Source organism: Garra rufa, chromosome 9 (assembly GCF_049309525.1).
Source record: "Garra rufa chromosome 9, GarRuf1.0, whole genome shotgun sequence".
Classification (NCBI taxonomy): domain Eukaryota; kingdom Metazoa; phylum Chordata; class Actinopteri; order Cypriniformes; family Cyprinidae; genus Garra; species Garra rufa.
In genome coordinates this window covers 38,616,506-38,641,078 of record NC_133369.1, presented here as the reverse complement: position 1 = coordinate 38,641,078, position 24,573 = coordinate 38,616,506, and the positions used below count along the sequence as shown (strand labels likewise).

Genomic DNA, 24,573 nt, shown 5'->3' with positions numbered 1-24,573 from the left:
AGTTCAAAAGAACAAGGCGTCTAATTTTATAATTTACAGTCAATATGTTTCTTTCTTTCTTTAGTATCACATATGTACATGCATGAATTTATGCTTTTTTAAAATTATTCTAGTGTCATGTATATTGATGACATATTTATGATGACACGGTGCACTCTATATATTGCTATTTATACAAGTACATGTAAAAGCTGTTGTGATGTATGGAAGCCGTTTCCGCCACTGAATAAAAAAAAAGTTATTGTGACTTTTCATCTTGAAATTGTGACTTATTTTCTCAAAATTGTGAGATATAAACTCACAATTCTGAGAACATAGTCTTTTTTACCCTCAAAATTGGACTTTATAACTTACAACTGCAAGTTTAAATCTCACAATTCTGAAAAAAAATCTGAATTGCAAGACAAGAAGTCAGATGTTGTGAGAAATTCACAATTGCCAGACAAAAAGTCAGAATTGTGAGTTTTTATCTTGCTATTCTGACTTTATAACTTGCAATTGTGAGTTTATAATTCACAATTCAAAAAAATAGCCAGAATTGCAAGAAAAAATTCAGACTTGTGAGATATAAACTTGCAATTGCAAGAAAAAAAGAATTGCAAGGAACAAACTCGCATTTGCAAGAAAAAAGTCAGAATAGCGAGTTTTTAATATTTTAAACTCACAACTTATAACTTCTGAGTTTATATCTAACAATTCTCAGAATTGTGAGGCAAAAAGTTGCAATTGTGAGGGAAAAAGTCAGAATTGCAAGATACAAACTTGCATTTGTGAGGGAAAAAGTCAAAATTACGAGTTTTTATCTCGATATTCTCAGAATTGAGATATAAACTTGTATTTGCAAAAAAAAATCTGAATTGTGAGTTTTTATCTTGCTATTCTGACTTTATAACTCACGACTGTGAGTTCATATCACTCAATTCTGACTTTATAACTCACAACTGTGAGTTTATATCACTCAATTCTGACTTTATAACTCACAACTTATAACTTCTGAGTTTATATCTCACAATTCTGATAAAAAGTCACAACTGCGAGAAAAAAAAAGAAATTGCGAGATGCAAAGTCGCATTTGTGAGAAAAAAAAGTCAGAATTATGACTTTATAACTTGCAAAAAAAAGTCAGAATTGTGAGGTATAAACTTGCATTTGTGAGAAAAAAGTCAGAATTGTAAGTTTTTATCTTGCTATTCTGAGCAAAAACTTGCAATTGCGAGAAAAAAAGAATAGCAAGATACAAACTTGCAATTGCAAGGAAAAAAGATGTGAGATGCAAACTCACATTTGCAAGAAAAAAAGTCAAAATTGCAAGTTTTTATCTTGCTATTCTGACTTTAACACTCACAATGGCGAGTTTATATCATGCAATTTTAAGAAAAAAGTCAGAATTATGAGTTTATTTCTCACAATTCTGATTTTAAAACCCACAACTTATAACTTCTGAGTTTATATGAGATAAAAAGTCACAATTGCCTTTTTTTATTCAGTGGCAGAAACAGGCTTCTATAGTGATGAACTTTAATACATGTTTTTAAAGTTTTAGTTCACTTTTAGAACAAGAATTTACAGATAATGTACTCACCCCCATGTCATCCAAGATGTTCATGTGTTTCTTTCTTCAGTCGAAAAGAAATTGTGTTTTTGAGGAATTCTCTACTTCTATGGTGCCCCTGAGTTTGAACTTCCAAAATGATTCCAGCCAAGGAAGAAGGGTCTTATCTTATCTACTAACTTATATAATTTTTAATCTCAGCCCTTTGAAGCTGCATTTTGAAAGTTCAAACTCCGGGGCACCATAGAAGTCCACTATATGGAGAGAAATCCTGAAATGTTTTACTCAAAAAACATAATTTGTGGGTTAATGAGAGTTTGTATTTCGCAATTCTGACTTTTTTTCTTGCAAGTTTGTTCCTTGCAATTCTTTTTTCTTGCAATTGCGAGTTTATATCTCACAATTCTGACTTTTTTTCTCAGAATTGCATTTATATACAGTGACTAACAAATGTATTATACTAGCACCTAATGCAAGGTTTGTGCCACAGTCAGAGTTGCCAGGTTTTTACAACAAATCCCCCCAAAAAGCTACTCAAAACTAACGGTGTGTTCACACGGGGCGTCAGCGTCAGCGCTTCCCATTGACTTTGAATGGGTGACGTCAAGCGTTGCCGATAAGAATTGTGGATCCGTCTGCGGCACTTCACTGGCGTTGCTCGCGGCTGAAGTTGAGAATTTTTCAACTTCTGCCGCTAGCAACGCCAGTGAAGCGCCGCCAACGGAAGCGTCAGCCAATCAGGATCGCTCTGTGCAAATACACTAGCCATGCGGCAGCCAATCACGTTCATCCTGTTCAAGAGCAGCAAACTGAGGATACATTTTAAAATGAAGGAGAAACTCATTATTGCGGTGGGCAATCACCCGGTCCTTTATGACCAATCGCTTTTTATGTACCGGGATTCATACCGGAGAGACCAGGCGTGGAAGGAGGTGGCAGAGGCCGTTGGTGAATCTGGTGTGTATTGGACCCGTGAATAACAACTACCATACATAGAATGTACCGCCAAGAATAGCGCGCCATCAGCCATCAGAAATTTAGGTTAAATTTCATATGAATGACAATGAAACTGTATCCGAGTTTTTGTTGTTGAGTTCCTGTCTAATTTCATTGGCTGACGCTGCTATGACCATGGCGTCAGTGCCAAACTTCAGCCACGTGTGAACACACCGTAACCCAATCACATTTTGAGGGAAGTTCTCCGTTAACATTCTCAATCCAGGGGCTAAATATCACGTTATTGGGGTTGCCTCAACCCGCTGCAACAGTGTTAAAGTAACCCAATTCTGCTGGAAAACTGCTGACTTGGCAACACTAGCTACAGCTGTCCTGAACTAACAGTATTGGCGATTATTAAAATCATTTTTTATGTTTCAGTAATGGTTAATCCACCAATATGTTTAAGATCTTTAGTCACACTAGTACTTCTAATGCAAGAATATAATTATTGTTGGAAATTAATGTGTTCAAAGATAATTTGCACTAAAGTTTAATCAAAATCAAAAAAAATTAATTGGTGTCAGTATATTAGTAATTTGGTATATTAACATTTACTTTTTACAGTAAATGTAAGCTTAATACGTACAACTTAAAAAGCTGTGGCTTTTTTTTCATACAGAAAACTACTAGGCCCTTCTTCCCACTTTCTCCACCAGTCAGTTTCATTCTGTCTCTCGTTCTCTCTGTGTCTGAGAGCTCTGAGTGGCTGCTTTGTTTCTGATGAGGTCACCACCATGCTGAACTAGTGCTAACAAGCAGCAGAGGCACAAGTGTATGTTCAGGGCATCGAGATATACATCGAACAAGCTGGCATCCACTGCAGTACAAAGAAAGAGAAAGACGCGAGTGTGTGTCTATGTGTGTGCGTGCATATGCACTTGGGTTAACAGAAAGAACGAGAGGGAAAGGTCTTTTTGTGCTTATACGTGCACGTGTTGTGTATCTTATACGGGTGACTAGTTCTGTAACAATAACAGAAGATAAAAATGAACTCAAATCAAATCAAATCATACAGGGTAGGCAAGAAGGAAAATATGCAAGTGTGTGTGAGTGTGTGACTGACTCACCAGCTTTGCCTCTGAGTGCATGGATGGAACATGAGGGGAGGAGCATGAGCTGCTGTGGGCGGGGCCTTGCATGCCCATCATGTTGGAGCCCATAGACATTTGCCTTTCCATCTGTACCCACAAATATTAATATAATAGTTTAGAATCAAATCAAACAAACACATCAATGCTTAAAACACATTGAATAAAATGAATAAGCAAGCTACAGTGTAAATGTGAGTTAATGTTCCAAACATTTCTTTTGGCAACAAAATAACTCAAAGCATTACTAGAATTAGTTAAATCTTACTTGTATTAAAGATTATTAAATCTTCTCTCATGGCAAAAATATATAAAAAAATATTTAATGTTTTTTTATGTTTTTATTCTCAAAACATTAAATATACAACTTTATATTTAATATTTATGTATAATATGAATAGTAATTTATTAAAATATAATTAATAATAATATTAATACTTTTTTAAGGTTTAGGGCAGTGATTCTCAACTCCAGTCCTCGGGGCCCACTGCTCTGCAGTTTTTGTATGTTTCTGAATCTGACACACTCAGTTCAGTTCATGGAGCTTTCTCCTAACGAGCTGATTATCTGAATCAAGTGTTTTAAATGAAAGAGACATACAAAATGTGCAGAGCAGTGGGCCTCGAGGACTGGAGTTGAGAATCACTGGTTTAGGGTATTAGCTTTACTTTAGAGGCATATTTGCTTAATTAAATGTAGTAAAAAGTGCTAAAATGTTTTAACATTTTTTAAATTAATTTTATAAACACCAAAATTATAATTATATTATAATTCAATATTTATTAAATATTTATTCATAATATAAAAACTTTATAATTGTAGACTTAATTTATACATAATTTATTATATCAATATTCATTGTTAGGCTTTTTATTTATTTATCAATTGTAATATTGTAATATTGTAATATATATTTTATTTAGAAAAGTTATTAAATAATTTACACTACCAGTCAAATTTACAGTACAGCAAAACAACACAATTTTGAAATATTTTTTTTTTACTATTTAAAATAATTTAAAATGTAATATATTTCTGTTTTCAAAGCTGAATTTCAGCATCATTGCTCCAGTCACATGATTCTTCAGAAATCATTCTAATATTCTGATTTGCTGCTCAAAATTTTTTTTATTATTATTATTATTATGTTGAAAACAGCAGTTATCTGAAATAGAAATATTTTGTAACATTATAAATGTCTTTATTATCACTTTAAATCAATTTAAAGCATCCTTGCTAAATAAAAGTATGGGTTAGGGAATAGTAAAAATATTTCAGATTTTTTCTGTTTTTGCTGTACTTTGGATCAAATAAATGCAGGATTGGTGAGGAGAAAAGACACTGTTCAAAAACTTTTGACTGCTAGTGATTTTTTTGTTTAATTTTTTGATTCTTTTTACATTTTTATTTACATTAATATAAAATTATTGTTTTATTTTATTATTATTATTTGAGGTTTAAGGTCACACTGTGGTACTTAAAAAAGCTTTAAATGTAGAAGTCCATCTGAGAAAGTCTTATTTAGGTAGTAGGTAAATACGTATGTGTGATTTTGCCTGTGTGTGTGTATATCTATGCATATTCCGCAACTCTGCGGGAAAAGCAGCAGTCAAAGACGAGCTAAGAGAGGAAGCTGAATACTGCAGAAGTGTGAAGCCCAAAATAGGACTATTAACAAGACCACAAACTCAACCAAAGCTCAGTTCAGTGAGAACGACAGAATATCTTAATTCAGAAAGCCTCCATTAAATGTGACCGAAAGGCAGAAATTGAGGTTTTAGATGTTTGCACTCATACAATGAGTGTGCCGGTGATTTACGTTCATTTTAAGGTGAGAGAAACTGTAAAATGGTACTTTCGATGTGTGTATGTGTGTGTGTGTGTGTGTGTGTGTGTGTGTGTGTGTGTGTGTGTGTAAGAGAGAGATTGAGAGAGACTGGGGGTCCTGTTACTAAAACCCCTAGACCTCCAAGATCTCCCTCCGACCCCCCTTTTCCAACCCCCTGATGACCTATAGCAGGGTGAAAGCGCAGCAGTCCGCTGTAATTATTGGAGGAATATTTGGTTTAAAAATATCACCCCACCCGGCACCCCTTTCCTGGGATGTCAATCGAGATTGAAAAAAACGTCCTAGTTTAATTTAATCAACTCTGTGCTTTTACCTCCATAGCCAACATGGACTGGCTTATGTTACAATGAGAACATGTGTTGTGTCATTAGAACCCTGATATGGGCGGCTCGCTCAAACACACACACACTTCTCAGCCTGCATTCAGGTTCCTATTGACATATCTGAAATAGAATTAAAACAGATTGAGCATTGGTAGAAAATTACACCTCTGCTGATGGGCTTCCTGATAAAACAGCCACTGATATGGGTCATGCATTAATTTAAAGCAGACCGCTGTAAAAAGCATGAGAATGGTCTATGAAGGATGAGTTTGTGTGCGTATTAATGCGTTTCGGTTGTCTGGGGCATCACTGGGAAGTGTAAATGCACTGTGTGTGTTTGCGGGTTTATTTATGATCTCACAGGCATCAGAACAGCAGACGATCCTTGCATAGTCGGGTCAGGCAACGTGCCAGGCATGGAGGCCGGCAGTGGCTGTCGCTGTCTGTTCCTCAGGTGCAACAATGAGGAAAGGGAACCAGGCACTGGCCTAAGAAAGAGAACCAAAAGAGAAAATGAAGGTAAAGTGAGATTAACTGATGAAAGTTCAGAAGAAAAATGACGTCAAAAAACCCATTTGCCATTATTAGGAAATTATACTATATGGGTTACAAATTCAGTTCTCCTTTCGATTTGTCATAGTTCCTAAGAATTTTCAGTGCCTCATTTGGTCTTAGTTCAAAGAAAAATGACAAATCTGTTAGCATTTACTCATCCTCGTGTTGTTCTAAAACGTATTTAGGAGATATTAAGCAGAATGTCCAAAACTGACAAAAACAACAACACTAAGCTACTTCTTGCCATCTGATAGCTTTGTGTGATGAACAGGCCCAAAAAGTAATTCTTTTCTAGAAATATTCCCCTCAGATGTCAAATCTCATTTGCGTTCGCGTATATTCAAGTATGCAACGTCAAGATATCAGATGGCACAAATGTTAGTATAAGTATTTATTAGCATGTTTAGCAAAAAAGGTGAGTAAAACTGCATCCATAATCGAAAACTTTCTGAGTAGATTTTTGTATAAGTACTGACTTTGCAAATTCTATTTTTAGTGCCTCATTCGGTCTTAGTTTAAAAAAAGACAAATCTGTTAACATTTACTCATCCTTGTGTTGTTCCAAGACTTTTTTCTTGTTAAGCATTTAGGAGATAATTAGCAGAATGTCCAAAATCTACAAAAAACTACAATACTAAACTACTATAAATATCTATTTCCTCATGTTTGTATAAAAAGTTGCCATCAGATAGCTTTGTATGAGGAACAGACTCAAAAAGTAATTATTTTCTAGAAATATTCCCCTCAGATGTCAAATCTCATTTGCGTTCGCGTATATTCAAGTATGCAACGTCAAGATATCAGATGGCACAAAGTTTAGTATAAGTATTTATTAGCATATTTAGCAAAAAAGGTGAGTAAAACTGCATCCATAATCGCATACTTTCTGAGTAGATTTTTGTATAAGTACTGACTTTGCAAATTTAAAAAAAGAACATTCTATTTTTTAGGGCCTCATTCGGTCTTAGTTTAAAAAAAAGACAAATCTGTTAACATTTACTCATCCTTGTGTTGTTCCAAGACTTTTTTCTTGCTAAGTTTTTAGAAGATATTTAGTAGAATGCCCAAAATGTACAAAAAACAACAACTGTACAAACTACCATAAATATCTATTTCCTCATGTTTGTATAAAAAGTTGCCATCAGATAGCTTTGTGTGAGGAACAGACCCAAAAGGAAATTATTTTCTAGAAATATTCCCCTCAGCTGTCAAATCTCATTGGCGTTTGCATAGATTCAAGTATGCAGTGTCAAGATATCAGATGGCACAAAGGTTGATATAAGTATTTATTAGCATATTTAGCAAAAAAGGTGAGTAAAACTGCATCCATAATCGCATACTTTCTGAGTAGATTTTTGAACAAGTACTGACTTTGCAAATTTGAAAAAGAACATTCTATTTTTAGTGCCTCATTCGGTCTTAGTTTAAAAAAGACAAATCTGTTAACATTTACTCATCCTTGTGTTGTTCCAAGACTTTTTTCTTGTTAAGTATTTAGGAGATAATTAGCAGAATGTCCAAAATCTACAAAAAACTACAATACTAAACTACTATAAATATCTATTTCCTCATGTTTGTATAAAAAGTTGCCATCAGATAGCTTTGTGTGAGGAACAGACTCAAAAAGTAATTATTTATTAGAAATATTCCTCTCAGCTGTCAAATCTCATTTGCGTATATTCAAGTATGCAACATCAATATGTCAGATGGCACAAAGGTTAGTATAAGTATTTATAAGCATATTAAACTGTGTCCATAATTGCATACTTTCTATGTAGATTTCTGAATAAGTATTTACTCTGCAAATTTTAAAAAGAACATTCTATTTTTTAGTGCCTCATTCGGTCTTAGTTGAAAAAAAAAAAGACAAATCTGTTAACATTTACTCATCCTTGTGTTGTTCCAAGACTTTTTTCTTGCTAAGTTTTTAGAAGATATTTAGTAGAATGCCCAAAATGTACAAAAAACAACAACTGTACAAACTACCATAAATATCTATTTCCTCATGTTTGTATAAAAAGTTGCCATCAGATAGCTTTGTGTGAGGAACAGACCCAAAAGGAAATTATTTTCTAGAAATTTTCCCCTCAGCTGTCAAATCTCATTGGCGTTTGCATAGATTCAAATATGCAGTGTCAAGACGTCACAATAGGTTTCTCAAAAACGTTTGTGTCTTCTCAATACTTGAAATATACTTGAAATATGCATATGAACTACTTGGAGCTTGACAGCCAAAAACTCATTCACCTTCACGGTGGTGAAGCAAGGATAAATTACTCTTTTTTTTACTCCAAAATTACTCTTTTTGTGTTCCACATATTTACATAACATGTTTAGCAAAAAAGCAAGAAGCTAACGACATTAGCGTTCTATTAACAGCTAATAACAGAAAACCTGCACTTATTAACTGCCACTAAATAACAAAACTGCATTCGAAATCACATATTTTCTCAGTAGACTTTTAAATAAGTACTTGTTTCGCAAATTTGTATAAAAAGTTCCCACCCAATAGATATTTATTTCTATGATATTGAGACTTGAAACACAGTTATGAGGGTCTGTAGTTTTTTAACAGACAAAGAAATGAAGTGCCATGCCATTGACCCTTATAACAGAATTTAAAGTGCCCCTATTATGCCTTTTCAAATATGATATTTCATGTAGTGTGTCATGTAGCTGTATGTGAACATAAACTATCTGCAAAGTTGTGACGCCGACAGTGCACTATAAATAAAGTTTTTGTCTAACAAAAAAAAGAGTCGGCTCACATTCGCCTAAACGAGTCGTCAGCAATTCGAATCTTTTTTCTGTAACGGCCACACGTCACGAGCTACACATTTGCGTAATGTCCGCCCACGTTCAATTTCGCGAACAACTTGCCCGCCCACAAACAGTAGGCCTACCATTTTCATGTGGATTACATCATGTCAAGAAGACGCCCTGTGCTGTGACAGCCTGTGAGAAACTATCAAGAATGAGTGGTTAACATTAATTTTTTCAACACCTCAGCAGTCCAATGCCAATCTTGTGTTGTGTTTGCGTCATTTTACTGATGACTGCTTTTCCAATCTTGGGGAGTAACGTTACAACGCGAGATTCACCAAACGCTTGGTTTTAAAAAATGGATCAGTGCCCAGTTTATTTGGACCGGCTTGCTCCTCTGAACTTCTACCTGTAAGTATGATTAATAATTGTATTTTCTAGCGATCGTTCAAAATACGTCTTTGTGTACGTTATGGTGTGTAACAACCCCGCACATGTCTTGGTAACCGGCGAACTTGCGTTTCTGTAGTTCTGTTGTTCAGCTGTGAGTGCAATGTAGTCTAAAAAGTCTTGTGATTGATGCAGCTTGACTGTCTGTCTGCCTTATTAGTTTAAGTAATGATAATGATAAACGATGGCTTAACGCAGTGTTATGGATTGTACGGTGTTGAAGTTCACAACGTAGAGGTGTGTCCGGTTCGCTTACAAAAGCAAATTGCAAGCACTTTCCACAGTTAACATATTACACCCACTGAGAAACGTCCTGCTCCAGTCGTGCTTGCAATACAGTTTCTTGTCGATGTGCCACTTCAACAGTTTCATCGTCAGACTCCGGCTCGAATTGATAGGGTAAAATCGAGGCTATCTTTTCTATGCATTAACAGGTCTCCACAGCTGTCATTCAGTTATGCCAATGGGCGTTTCGGTTTGCGCTGTAGCGGTAGACCAATCCAAAAGGACTGCACCATCTGACCAATCACAGCAGTGAGGGCTCACGGAAAGGAGGGGTTTAGAGAGACTGATTCTTCGAACTGCTTCAAACGAGTCGTTTACGAATCATTTAGAAACGGGGTAAAAATAAATCTAATTTTGGAGAAAACTAAAGTGTTTTTTGAACTTGCATACATGTAAACCTGTTTTAAGAGACTATTACAACAATATTAACTACCTTTAAAATGGCATAATAGGGGCACTTTAACTTTTTGGGTGAACTATCCCTTTAAGAAGTAGTCAGTCATGCAAAGAGAGGCAGAATGGCTTTCTCAGCAAGAGACATTCTGCTGGAAGCTTTCAATGGATGTTTACTGGCTTCTGCTTTAGGGCTGATCAAACCCTGCATTCTTCAATAAAAGCGTGGGTGTGGATGAATACAAAAAGTTGTCGAGATGAATTTGACATATCAACTTACAAATCTCTCTCATAGTCAGTGAAGTCTGTAAACTCACGAGAGAGATTAATAGCATAATACAATCAACCTCTATAAAACATTCTCTCATACAGGTAATGCACCTAACAGAAGCTCAGGTGTGGCACGCATATGTAGTTTCAAAAAACAACCCACAACTTCCTGTCTGGGTTGGCACGAAGCTGCCAGCGCTCCACTTCCCCTGACCGCGCTGATATTTAGGCAGAATGTGTCAAATATAGCACTCACTAACTTCACCATTTTACCACCTATAGACTTGGACCACCACACCGCGTGGAGAAACGCAGCTTGTCTGAATAACCTTTAGCCTCAGATGACAAGCATTATTTCGCTCTGATTGGAGAGCTGACGGACAGCTGAAAGGGAAAGGAGGGGGTCCCCACCTGAACAAATACCTGTATTTATCCGGCCTAAATAGCAGCATTTACACTGCATGATTACTGTGTACGCATACACACACACACAAGCACATACGGTCATTAACATTCTGACATATTGTCATTTGTGTCTAACACTCCAATCCATCACATATACACACCCAGCTGAGATTTGGCTCTTTTTTAACTACTCTTTTCCATAAAGCGAAAGTGAGGCAGTCAAGCACCAAAATTGACAAAAAAAACAACAACAATAAACTATCATAAATAGCTAATGTTTGTATTAAAAGTTGCCATTAGACCCAAACTGAAATTATTTTCTCAAATAAAAATTCCCCTCAGCTTTCAAATCTCATTTGCGTTTGCATATATTCAGATATGCAGTGTCAAGACGCCACATGTTTCTCAAAAATGTTTGTGTGGCTTCTTAATACTTGAAATACTGCATATGAAATAGACTTTTTCATCATACTTGTAGCTTGACAGCCTGAATCTCATTTGCTTTATTGTAGTTAAGCCAGTATATCCAGCATATCCAAAGTTCTGTCATATAACTCTAGATTGCACAGGTCGATAGGTTCTAACTCAATCTAATATAATGACATAATTATTCACATGGCACAGCTATTGGTTTCTTTTCACATCTGCAGCCAATGAGCTTGCTGCTCAACATTCAAATACTTGGTTAGTGCTTGCTGTAGCAATTGCTGCACGCTTCAGAAACCCTCCATCTTCCCCAGCTCCACCTGTATAGATCTGCTACATGGTAATTTCATGTACAGTTGAGGTCAAAAGTTTACCTTGCAGAATCTGCAAAATGTTAATTATTTTACCGAAATAAGAAGGATCATACAAAATGAACCTTTTCTATGTTAAGATATTTCACATAAAAGATATTTACATATAGTCCACAAGAGAAAATAATAGTCGAATTTATAAAAATGACCCCGTTCAAAAGTCTCTTGTTTGTCCTGAACAGTTAAACTGCCTGCTGTTCTTCAGAAAAATACTTCAGGTCTCACAATTTTTTTGTGTATTTGAACCCATTCCAACAATTAATGTGTGATATTGAGATCCATCTTTTCACACGGGAGGACAACTGAGGGACTCATATGCAACTATTACAAAAGGTTAAAACGCTCCAGAAAAAAAAAACACATGCATTAAGAGCCAGGGGGTGAAAACTTTTGCACAGAATAAAGATTTGTACATTTTTCTTATTTTGCCTAAATATTATATATTTTTTATTTAGTACTGCCCTTCAGAACTACAGAAGATGTTTCCCAGGAGACAAAATAAGTTAAATTTACTCTGATCTTCAAATTCTAAAAGTTTTCACCCCCTTTTGTTTTCTAGTGTAAAATAAATACAAGGACTTTTTTAGATGGTGAAAAAGTATTTACACAGCCACAGTTCAGCTCTGAACCACCATTCAGCCAACACAGTTTGAAGAAAAAATACTCTTGGCCTGTTACCACTGAGGTGAAGAAAAAGAGAGTGGGAAACAGAGAAACAGAGAGCGGGGCAACTCTCTACGGGCCAGTCCCGCTGCACATTAAAACTCAGCGAACAGGAAACGGTCCTAATTAAGAGCTCAACCTGGCCAACGGGAAGAAAGACGCTTTAGATGCTGTACAGGTTCCCTGTCAAACTCGCTCACCTGCTACTCAGCGAGCGAGAAATAAAAAGTGTGTGTCAACAGAGAATAAAGAATAAACCTGTTATGAAAGAGCTTAATATCACAAGACAAAAACTTTCCATACTCCCTAAATTACTGCTCATGTGGGTGTACATCAAGCGCATGACTGTCTGTGTGTGTTAGTGTGCGTATGGTGTACTGTATATTTTGTATTAATGACAGGCTGTCATTTCAGAGGGGATAATAAGACCCCCGGAGGGTGAGGGGTGGGCATACGGACACACTCAAACACACACACACACACACACACACACACACACACACACACACACACACACACACACACACACACACACACACACACACACACACACACACACACACACACACAGTGCAATCCTGACCCTCTCCTCTCACATTACACACACTGTCTCCCTGTTCCAACATGATATCACTCCTCCCTTTCTATTCCTTACTGTCTTTTCTCTTTCTCTCTCTCGATTTCAGCAGGATCCTCCACTATCATTCTGTCTCTGAGCTAACAGACACCAAACCCAACATCACTGACCTTCCTAGAGAGCCTCAAGTCTTAGAGAGTTTAAGATGTTACTCTATACTCTCCTTGCGTATAGAGTTATCGCATCACAGGGTAATCTAAAGTCTCATGGTGACTTCTTCAAGCATTTACAAACAATACATAATGCATTCTAGTACAGAATATACAGTCGTGGCCAAAAGTTTTGAGAATTACATAAATATTGGAAATCGGAAAAGTTGCTGCTTAAGTTTTTATAATAGCAATTTGCATATACTCCAGAATGTTATGAAGAGTGATCAGATGAATTGCATAGTAATTTTTTTAAGTTGATCCAACTGTTTACTTTTTACAGTGTACACATAATCAAGCCTTTATATGTTGCATTCAACATTTCTATGGCGGTCCTAAACATAATATTAAAAAATGTAAAATCTAAATCTAAAAAAAATAAAATACATTTTAGAAAAGTCTTTATTCTGGATGCTGATATGCATTCTAATGTATATGTTATACAGAAAAAAAAAGATTCTCCATTCTAAAATGTCACTTTCAATGATTAATTCTTTAAAATGTTCAGATGCTACATAAAAACAAGCCTTTTCCTGTTTTTCCTGCACTCAACATTTGTATGGCATGTCCTAAACATATTTAATTATCATGAGTATAGTCATAATCATATTAAGTTCTAGAATACAATCCAAGGACACTGGAAGATGCAGGATAGTGATATGTAGCACATTCTATTCATAATCCAGAAAAAAAATTAGAGATTTTAGAAAAGTCTTCCAGATGCATTTTAATGCATATTTGATCTAGAAAAAAATCTTCAATGAGTCACAATGCATTCTTGAACACAATCTAGAAGGAAATTACCAAAATTTTTAGATTCTACATATAATCAAGCCTTTACATGTTGCATTTAACATGCAACAAATATATAAATTTTAGAAAAGTCTTTATTCCAGATGCATTCTAATCCATATTTAATCTTAAAAAAATGGGGAAAAGAAAATGATAAGATTCTCCTTTCAGTAATGTGACTTTCAATGCATTCTTGAACACAATCTAGAAGGAAATTCCAAAAATGTTCCGATTCTAAACATAATCAAGCCTATCACTGTTGCATTCAACATTTGTATGACTGTCCTAAGCACAATATTGCATCATCATGAGTATAGGCATAATCATATTAAGTTCTAGAATACAATCCAAAATGACACTGGAAGATACCGGATAATGATAAGCAATGCATTCTATACATAATCCAGGAAAAAAAAGAACAAAAATAAAATAAAATTGGAGAAAAGTCTTTATTCTGAATATCGATATGCATTCTAATGCATATATAGGCTAATCCAGGAAAAAAAACTAGAAGATTCTCCATTCTGGAACGTGAATATCAATGCATTCTTGAACACAATCTAGAAGGAAATAAAAAAAAAATCAGATTCTACACATAATCAAGCAATGTTACATTCAACATGCGTATGGCTGTCCTAAAAATATTATTAATCATCATGAGTATAGGCATAATCGTTTAAGTTCTAGAATAAAATGCAAAAAGACACTGGAAGATACTGGATATGATTTGCAGTGCATTTTATACAGGACAAAAACTTTTTTTTAACACAATCTAGAAGGAAATTCCAAAAATGTTCAGATTCTACACATAATCAAGCCTTTACCTGTTGTATTCAACATATGTATATATGTCCTAAACATAATATTTAATTATCATCATCATCATGAGTATAGGCATAATCATATTAAGTTCTAGAATACAATACATTCTATTCATAATCCAAAAATAAAATAAAATAAATTCTAAAAAAGTTTTTATTCTGGACACTGATATGCATTCTAATGCATTTATAATCCAGAATAATAATAATAATAAAAAAATCAGATTCTACATATAATCAGTCCCTTACATGCTGCATTCAACATCTGTACAACTGTTCTAAACATTATATTTAACCATCATGAGTACAGACATAATCATAATTAGTTCTAGAATACAATCTAAAAAGAAACTGGAAGATACTGGATATGAATTGCAATGCAATATACATAATCCAAAAAAAAAGTAGAAAAAAACTAAAAGATTCTCTGCTCTGGAATGACTTTCAATGCATTCTTGAATACAATCTAAAAGGAAATTCCAAAAATGTTCAGATTCTACGCATAATTCAAGCCTTTCCATAAGCAACACATGTTGCATGCAGGCTTTGCACTACTTTCCTAAACATGATATAAACCTAGTATTTCATAACCATGAGTAAGAGACGTTCTAAAGTTGTTTAAATGATGCCATAAGCACATACATTCATCTCCACATGCCCAACTGAAGTGACTTTAGCGTAAGAAGCTTGACTGCCACTTCAGAGAGAGAGAGAGAGACGAGAGCCAGAAAGAGAGCGAGAGAGAGAGAGAGAGCCAGGCACAGTCAGCCCACTGACTCATATCCTTCCCTTCTGACTCCACTCCAGCAATGATGTAATGCTCTTGGCTTCTTGCACCCCCATCCCTTTCCCCATCTATCTCTCTTTTTAAGTCTACACTCACTCAGAATACCATGTTCTCTCTTTCTCTCTCTCTCTCTCTCTCTCTCTCTCTCTCTCTTACTCATTGCACCACACTAACTTGAGCAGACACTGCAGCAGCGAGCGATGGTGCAAAAACGTTTCTCTTTTTTTTTTTTTTACATTCGCTGTGTGAATGTAACCAAAACAGCCCGGGGCATGGTTCCAGCCGCTGGGAGACGGTGGTGCGGTCTCCATGGCAATGGGCCTAAACAGCGGGAGAAACAGAGAGAGGCCAAACAGCTTGCAGCTGCCTGGCGCTCCGAGTAAACACAGCACAGGACCTGCCCCTGATTTACCACTTTAATCACACTCAGAGAGAGAGAGAGAGCAAGAGAGAGAGAGAAAAAGAGCAGGCTTGCCACGGGCCCAAGCACTGCAGAGTGGGTAGAATCATATGAATCTGATCAAATAAATCAAGCTGAGAAGGGCCGTGAGGGAGCCTGAGTCTCATTAAAGACCGTTGGGGATGGGGCGATGTTGGGGATGGGGCGATGAAAAAGCGGCGTTCGGAGGAGGGACTTCGTTGACAGGCGCCTGTGACATAGACTGAAGCCCCATGTAAAGTCGAGGCCTGTCAATGAGAACAACGGCGAGAGACTTACCCTGGAATACCTCAGGGCAAGCAAGCATGGCACAGCTCACCACAAAGCCCCAATTATGCACGGATACATCTCTCATCGCTGCCGGCGGAGAGAGAAAGAGTGTGCGAGAGGGAACGAACGAGAGAGAGAGAGAGAGAGACAGACAAACAGAGTGAGTGGTTTGGCTCACCGCCAGCCAGTTGTTTCTTCCCGTGACTGAAACTATGCTGAGAAGCTCTCCAGCATGACTGACCCAGGGAGGTTTCAGACTCCGCCCCCACCTGTCTGTCAAATTCACCACACAATCCTTCCCATGGCTAATCGATAATGCTTTTAGCCATGGAAATGCAAAAGACATGTAATGACACGACAGCCTGTCCTGCGCGGACGAAGCTCCAACATTCAAATCGGAAAATCTTCTTTGTTGCTGTAACATTTCCACGGAAAGTGTTTGGTTTCACACCAGCTTCTTTTGTAATAAAAGCACGTTCACACCAAGGATGATAACTGTATAATAACTATAAAGTTTTAATAATCATTCCAATTCTGTGAGAATAGGCAAGTCTAGTTTCCACACCACAACTGTAATAACAACACACAGGAACGACTGAGCTGTCGAATGATTTTTTTTTACAACTGATGAACAATAAAAACATAAAAACACTTTAAAGAGCTCAAGGATTTAAAGCGGCAGATGATATAAACGCAACACGTGTTTATAAAGAACAGAACATTATCGTGTGTTGGAGTGGACGCTAATATACTTGTCTTTATAGTTATAGCTTTTGGTGTGAACAGGCCTTAATAAGCACAGCGCATTTAAAGTCGATGTAAAATTGAAATAGGCACTGTTTATTTTCTCAGTACAAGATTGTAGACTTAAAGAAGTTCACTTCCAGAACAAAAATTGGTCCCACTTTATATTAGGTGGCCTTAACTACTACGTAATTACATTTAAATGAATCATTTGGTACAATGTACTTATTGTCTACATACAGGTTTTTAATACAACGTAAAAACATGTATATTTCTGTAATTACCACTGTTGAACCAACCCTTACACCTTTACCCATTCTTAAACCTACCCATACCACCAAACCTGTCCCTAACTTTACCCATATCCCACCTTAATAGAAGCAAAAGTGTTTTGCAATGCAATATGACCACATGAAGTACATTGTACTTTTTTTATGTAAGTACATAACAGTAAAGGCCACCCAATATAAAGTGTGACCCAAAAATGTACAGATAATTTACTCACTGCCTTGTCATCCAAGATGTTCATGCCTTTCTTTCTTCAGTCGTAAAGAATTTATGTTTTTCTGAGGAAAACGTTTTAGGATTTTTTTCTATATAGTGGACTTCAATGGTGCCCCTGAGTTTGAACTTCCAAAATGCTGTTTACAGTTTTTCTGAATTGCTAAAAAAATTTTTTGAAACCATCACTCATTTTCTCCAAACCTTAAGCACAAATCCAAATGCTCAAACTAAATTCACAGAAGCCCTGACTTTTCTAGCAAAATCAAATAATCGCTCCAAAACCATTTCCCCTTTTTAAAAATCAAACAAAGCTTTCAAATCAAATCATACATACATTAGTAAATCCTATAAACACTACAGATCATTCATTAGACACTACATCAAAAAATGGAGAACGCAGTGTCCTGTGTACGTAGTTACAAAAAAAGAATGTTTACTGTATATAGTAATTATTTTGCAAGAAAAAAAAAGTTTGGTGAAAATATTTAAAAAAGAGAAATATATAAACATATGTGTGTGTGTGTGTGTGTGTGTGTGTGTACCTGGTATTCATCACGTTGTGGGGACCAAATGTCCCCACAAGGATAGGAATACCAGTAGATTTTGACCTTGTGGGGACATTTCTCAGGTCCCCATGAGGAAACAGGCTTATAAATCATGCACAATGAGTTTTTTTGAGGAAATAAAAGTGTGCACAATCTCCTGTGAGGGCTAGGTTTAGGTGTAGGGTAGGTGTAGGGCCATAGAAAATACGGTGTGTACAGTATGAAAACCATTACGCCTATGGAATGTCCCCATAAAACATGTAAACCCAACGTGTGTGTGTGTGTGTGTGTGTGTGTGTGTGTGTGTGTGTGTGTGTGTGTGTGTGTGACATGCTTGTTGTGTTTGTGTCTGTGAGTGTTTGGGCGTGGCTAGCTTCATTGACGAGCTGAACAGGTTCAGCTTCGGCTCGTTAGTGTGGCTATTTAAGATCGGCTCATTTTGTTCTCTGTTGTCAGATCGCTTGGCTGTGTCGTCCGCCTGGCTGTTTCCCGTGTTTCTCTCAGTGATCGTCCCGTTTGGAGTTTGGTGGATTGGTCCCTCGTCTCTCTTTCATCCTGGAAGTCTGCCCTCAGTTGCCTACTGGATCCTGCACCACCAGCTTCTTTCTACTCTGGCTCGACTGGCTTTCTGACCACTGTGATCATTCACTTGCTTTCTTTAATAAAGTGTCGAATTGCATTTCGCTATTGAATACTGACTTTTCATTCTGACAGGGGTAGGTTAAAAAAATTCCTTCTCATTTTCTTCTCCAACTTCAAAATCGTCCGCCACCACTGTTTTAACTTTTTTTGTAAAGGGTGTTTGATTTTTGCATGTTCACTTTGTCGGTACTTCTGCAGCAATGATTTTGAAGTTGGAGGAGAAGATGAAATGGAAGCTTTTTGACATGCCTAACTGTCTTGAACCAGAATACACACAGAGTTCACGCAGAGCTAACAAAGATGAGCATTTGAGGTTAAAAAGTATATAAATTGTCAATTTGTTTAGAAAATGACAGATCACTTTGCTAGATAACACTCTTCTTTCTTGAGCCCTTTGAAGCTGCATTTAAAGTGCATTTTGGAAGTTCAAACTGGCGGGCACCATAGAAGTCCATTATATTGAGAGAAATACTTACATAATTTCCTTACGATTTAAGAAAGAAAGACATGAACATCTTAGATGACAAGAGGGTAAGAAAATTATCTGTAAATTTCCATTATGAAAGAGGACTTCTCCTTTAAGGCCCTGATATACTTCAAGGAAAATTGAAGAACAAATGGGTGTGATGTCGTTTTAAACAAAATCTGGATGAAGTTTGGTTTCAATGGGTTTGAAACAGCTCACCAGAGCAAATTTTCCAGAAACCTTTCCACACCCAGAAAGTTTGCAGACACAAAATTAAAAAATCGTTTTATCCCTGAAGGAAAAACACAAAAGAACTTGGGGCATATTTGGGCATTTATTGTAAATGATTCAGACATGTGATTCCAAAGAATGGCACCTGATCCTACCAATTCCCAATGGATAAAATACTTAAAACTGTTTTCTCTCAATGTTTAATTTGGAAAAAATGTCACATTCTAGACACAAAACAGATTGCAAATGCTAAACCAACAATATGCAATGTCTACTCCTTCACATTGTTAAAACAAAAATAATACCATGAAGACATAAAATTTTGGGCATTTGCATTATGGTAATACCACGGTATTCTTAAAAGTCAGACATAAGAGTATGGTGAGAGTATTGTGGTTTCAACGAATAAGCTTTCCATTGATGTATGGTTTGTTAGGATAGGACAATATATGGCAGAGATACAACTATTTAAAAATCTGAAATCTGAGGGTGCAAAAAAATCTAAATATTGAGAAAATCACCTTGAAGTTGTCCAAATTAAATTCTAAGGAATGCATATTACTAATCAAATATTAAGTTTTAATATATTTATGGTAGGAAATTTACAAAATATCTTCATGAAACATGATCTTTATTTAATATCCTAACGATTTTTTGGCATAAAAGAAAAATCTACAATGGATTTTTGGCTATTTCTACAAATATACCTGTACTACTTAAGACTGGTTTTGTGGTCCAGGGTTACAAGAGTTTACAATAAAATTTAAATAAGAATTTAAATCAAACATTTTCAATGTGATCTCACAGTACAGTACACCTGTCTCTCTAATTTATAACCACATTAAAGACTTCATTTAAGACTTAGTTTTATCACTTTGTTTCTCTTGTCTATCCTCTTTGCTTTTTCCATCCTTTCATATTCTCAATCTAGGACCCCTGTCTTCAGTCTACCCCTGATCCCTCTCTTCCTCTGTCCAGCAGTTCCTGTCTTCCTTATGTCTGCTCCGGGGGTATCTCTCTCTCTCAGTCTGTCTGTCTTTGCAGGAGTATGTGTGCGTTTCTGCATGTGTCTGTGTGGTGGACGAGGATGACACAGTGGTGCTGGAATGAGAGGAGCAGGGCCTGGGCGTTCCTCTCCAAACGCACTATTAAACCCTACGCCGTACACAATGAGCTCACTCTAATTCAGCTCAGATGTACATCCTGCCCGCCTGTCTTCTCTCTCTTTCTGTTTCTCTCTGTCCTCTGAAATTCTTTCTGTTTCAGACGTGCACAAGGCATACATGCTCGCTGCACATCCAGAAGATGCCACCCTAAACGGAAAGATCTCCTCAGGGTGGATGACCACAAGTTTTGGCTTCCTCTGCATGGTGTAATTAGCTAAAACATCAACCACAATTCGTTTTTCCATCAGATGGGGTCACGGAATTTAAATCCTAACAATGAGCCTAGGCATTTCTGATCAATGTGATTGAAAGCAGTCTGTGAGGACATCGATGACGTCTGTGTTTTGGCCCACAGGAGGAACTGGAGGGGGTGGGGGAGGGTATGGGAGGGCTCTCCTATGCAGCCTCGTACAAAAACAACACTGCACGCTGCCTCGGCTAGGGTGAATCAGAGTCCCAAAGAGCAAGTATCAAGTTTTGACAGGTTGGAGGCATAAAACTGTGCAGCACATGAGCATTTCAATGCTGCAATGTCCTAAGAGAACAACAGTCAAGCTGTCTTTCTTGCCTTTTATAAGAGAAAAACAAAGGTTGTTGTGAGAGGAAGTTTAAAATCAGACATACAGTCATATTTTGTGATATAAAGAATCACTGTGAGATGTAACGTTGCAAATGTGAGAAATAAATGCCAAAAGTCAAAATTCACAATTGCAAAGTAAAACGTCACATGAAAAGTACATATTTACATATTTTAGTATTTTTTTATAATTCATTTTATATCATAATGTGAGACAGAATCAGACATGCAGTCATATTGTCAGACATAAATTTTCACTGTAAGATATAAGGTTGCAATTGCGAGATATGTTATCAAATAAATGTCCAAATTACAGCAAAAAAAGCCAATTATGAGATATAAAGTCACACTGTTAGATAAAAAGTCAAAACAACAATAAATAATTCACAATTTCAAAGTCTAAAAAAGTCACATGCAAAAGGAGGTTGCAATTGTGAGAAATTTCTGAATTACAGCAAAAAAAAGTCAGTTGCAAGATATAAAGTCACATTGTGAGATAAAAAAGTGAAAATTACAAGAAACAAATTCACAACAGTGAATTACTGCTGCATGCAAAGTACAAAATGATATATTAGTTATGATTCATATTAAATTGTAAGCTATAGTCACAATTACGAGAAAAACATATAGTCACATTGTGATATATAAAGTCGAAATTCAGGAACTAAACTCACAATTATATATATATAAAGTCACACTGTGATATAAATATTCACAATTACAAGAAATAAATTCACAATTTTAAACTCTAAAAATAGGCTTGTGCAAAATAAGGTTGTAATTGTGAGACATTTCTGAATTACAGGAAATAAAGCCAATTTCACATTGTGAAATAGGAAATCACTATTACAAGAAATAAATTCACAATTGCTAAGTATAATTTCACAATTGCAAAAGTTAATGCAAAGTACAAAATTATATATTTGTTATGATTAGTATTAAATTGAGAGCTATAATCACAATTACAAGAAAAAAATACAGTGAAATTGTGGGATATAAAGTAGCAATACAGGAAATAAACTCAATTATGAGATATAAAGTCACACAGTGAGATAAAAAAAGTCAAAATTACAAGAAATAAAATTTACAGTCTAAAAAAGTCACATGCAAAATAAGGTTGCAATTGTGGGAAATTTCTGAATTACAGGAAATAAAGTAAATTGCAAGATATAAAGCCACATTGCGAGATAGAAAATCAAAATGACAAGAAATAAATTCACAATTGCAAAAGTTATTGTCGAATGCAAAGTACAAAATGAGATATTAAGTTATGATTAATATTAAATTGTGAGCTACGCGCTAAAAAATGCTGGATTGTTTCAATTGAATTCGTTGTTTGACTAAAAATTTAATCCAACAGTTGAGGTAGTTGGGTCCATATTTGACTCAAAGTTGGGTTGAAACAACCCAAAAATTTTTTGAGTATATAGTCACAATTACAAGAAAAAACTACAGTCAAATTGTGAAAAATAAAGTCGCAATTTAAGAAATAAATTCAAAATTATGAGATATAAAGTTATACTGTGAGATAAAAAATACAAGAAATAAATTCTCAGTTTAAAGTCTAAAAAGTCCTACTAAATAAGGTTGCAATTTTGAGAAATTTTTGAATAACAGGAAATTCACAATTGCATAGTATAATTTCACAATTGCAAAAGAATTGCAAAAGTTAATGTTGTTGTAATTAAGTATTAGTTAAGATTAATATTAAATTGTGTGCTATAGTCACAATCGCGAGCAAAAAACTACAGTCAAATTGTGGGATATAAAGTTGCGAATCTCACGATACATGAAATTATCTCACAAAAATCAAAATTACAAGACATAAATAAATAAATCACAATTTTAAAGTCTAAAAAGTAACATGGAAAAAACAGGCTGCAATTGTGAGAATTTTTTTTTAATTACAGGAAATAAATTCAAGTGCAAGATATAAAGTAACATTATGAGATAGTAAATTAGGAAATAAATTCACAATTGTGAAGTATAATTTCAATTGCAAAAGAACTGCAAAAGTTAATGTCCCATGCAAAGTACAAAATTAGATATGAGTTATGATTAATATGGAATTGTGAGCTATAGTCACAATTATGAGAAAAAATACAGTCAAACTGTGAGATATAAAGTCGCGGTACAGGAAAAAAACTCACAAAAGTCAAAATGACAAGAATTTAATTTACAATTTTAAAGTCTAAAAAAAGTCTCATGCAAAATAATGTTGTAATTGAGAGAAATTTCTGAATTACAGGAAACTGCAAGATATAAAGTCACATTGTGAGATAGAAAATCAATATTACAAGAAATAAATTCACTGTTGCGAAAAGTTATTTGCAAAAGTTAATGTTGCATGCAAAGTACCAAATGACATATTAGTTATGATTAATATTATATTGTAAGCTATAGTCACAATTACGAGAAAAACTACAGTCAGATCATGAGATATAAAGTCAAACTACAAGAAAAAAGTCTCAATTAGCATATCAAATGAGTAGGATGTCAGAATACGTACAGTATTCATATATAAAAGTCAACAATAGTTCAATGACAAGTAGTAAATTATTTTACAGTTGCTATTAGTATGTCATTAGTCAAAGAATATATGGGTCAAAGGGTAAGGCAATGCTAACATAGCAGGTGAAGCATTTTTGTGGATGTATTTGTACTACAAGCCTATATACCTACAGAATGTGCTTCATCAACGGTCAAAAAGCAAGTTCCCCATCGAAATCAGAAGATACTCTAAAGGGAATTTGAACAAAGCCTCACTGCATCGCATGCTGTTGTGCTGCAGTGCACAGCTTCCTTTTCAACCAAAATACCTCACAATCTTCCTGTTCTTTATGGGTGTGAAAACCAGCTCCTCTTATGTTTAGAGGTGTGAAAACACACAAGCACGCAAACTGCATGCACTGCAGCAAAGTGGTTCAGGTTTGCCTCAACTTTCAAATGGCAACAAATTTGCAGTGGAGCTACAAGAACTTTTCTTTTAATTGTAGTAATATTTACATGTATACAAAGTAAATTGCTTGATCTTGATCTTGGATGAGAGGAAATAACCTGTTGAAGTGAGGAAACTGAAGAGGAAAATAAAATTAACAGGCTCTTCCTTACGTCACCACGGGGATTTTTGTCTGATTCTTTAGTAATAGAAAAGGAAGTGTGCTATTCAAAGGAGTTTATTTTTGTTTTATGAAGTTAAACATCTTAATTAGAATGCTATGTGGCATGCTGAGTGTTGATTTATTTTTATATCTGCTAGGGCTGTCCCCGACTAAGAATTTTCATAGTCGAATCAGAATTTTCGAATCTTTCTATAGTCGACCGATAGTCGAATCATCTAGGCTTATGTGTGTGTGTGAATGGGATAGGAGGGACACGACACTATAGTCAGCAGGAGGGTAAAACAATTTT

At 35.6% G+C, this 24,573-nt stretch overlaps 1 protein-coding gene across 1 annotated transcript in view; it reads right to left on the bottom strand.

Moving 5' to 3' along the window:
• Positions 1-3,507: 3,507 nt before the first annotated feature.
• Positions 3,508-24,573, bottom strand: part of LOC141343260 (cyclic AMP-responsive element-binding protein 5-like) — a 140,068-nt gene continuing 119,002 nt past the window's right edge. Inside the window, exons 6-8 of the mRNA XM_073847855.1 lie at positions 6,173-6,299; positions 3,619-3,729; positions 3,508-3,513 (exon numbers count right to left, since the gene is read on the bottom strand). Of these exons, the coding sequence (XP_073703956.1) occupies positions 3,508-3,513; positions 3,619-3,729; positions 6,173-6,299 (244 nt within the window). The remainder of the gene's footprint in view (positions 3,514-3,618; positions 3,730-6,172; positions 6,300-24,573) is intronic.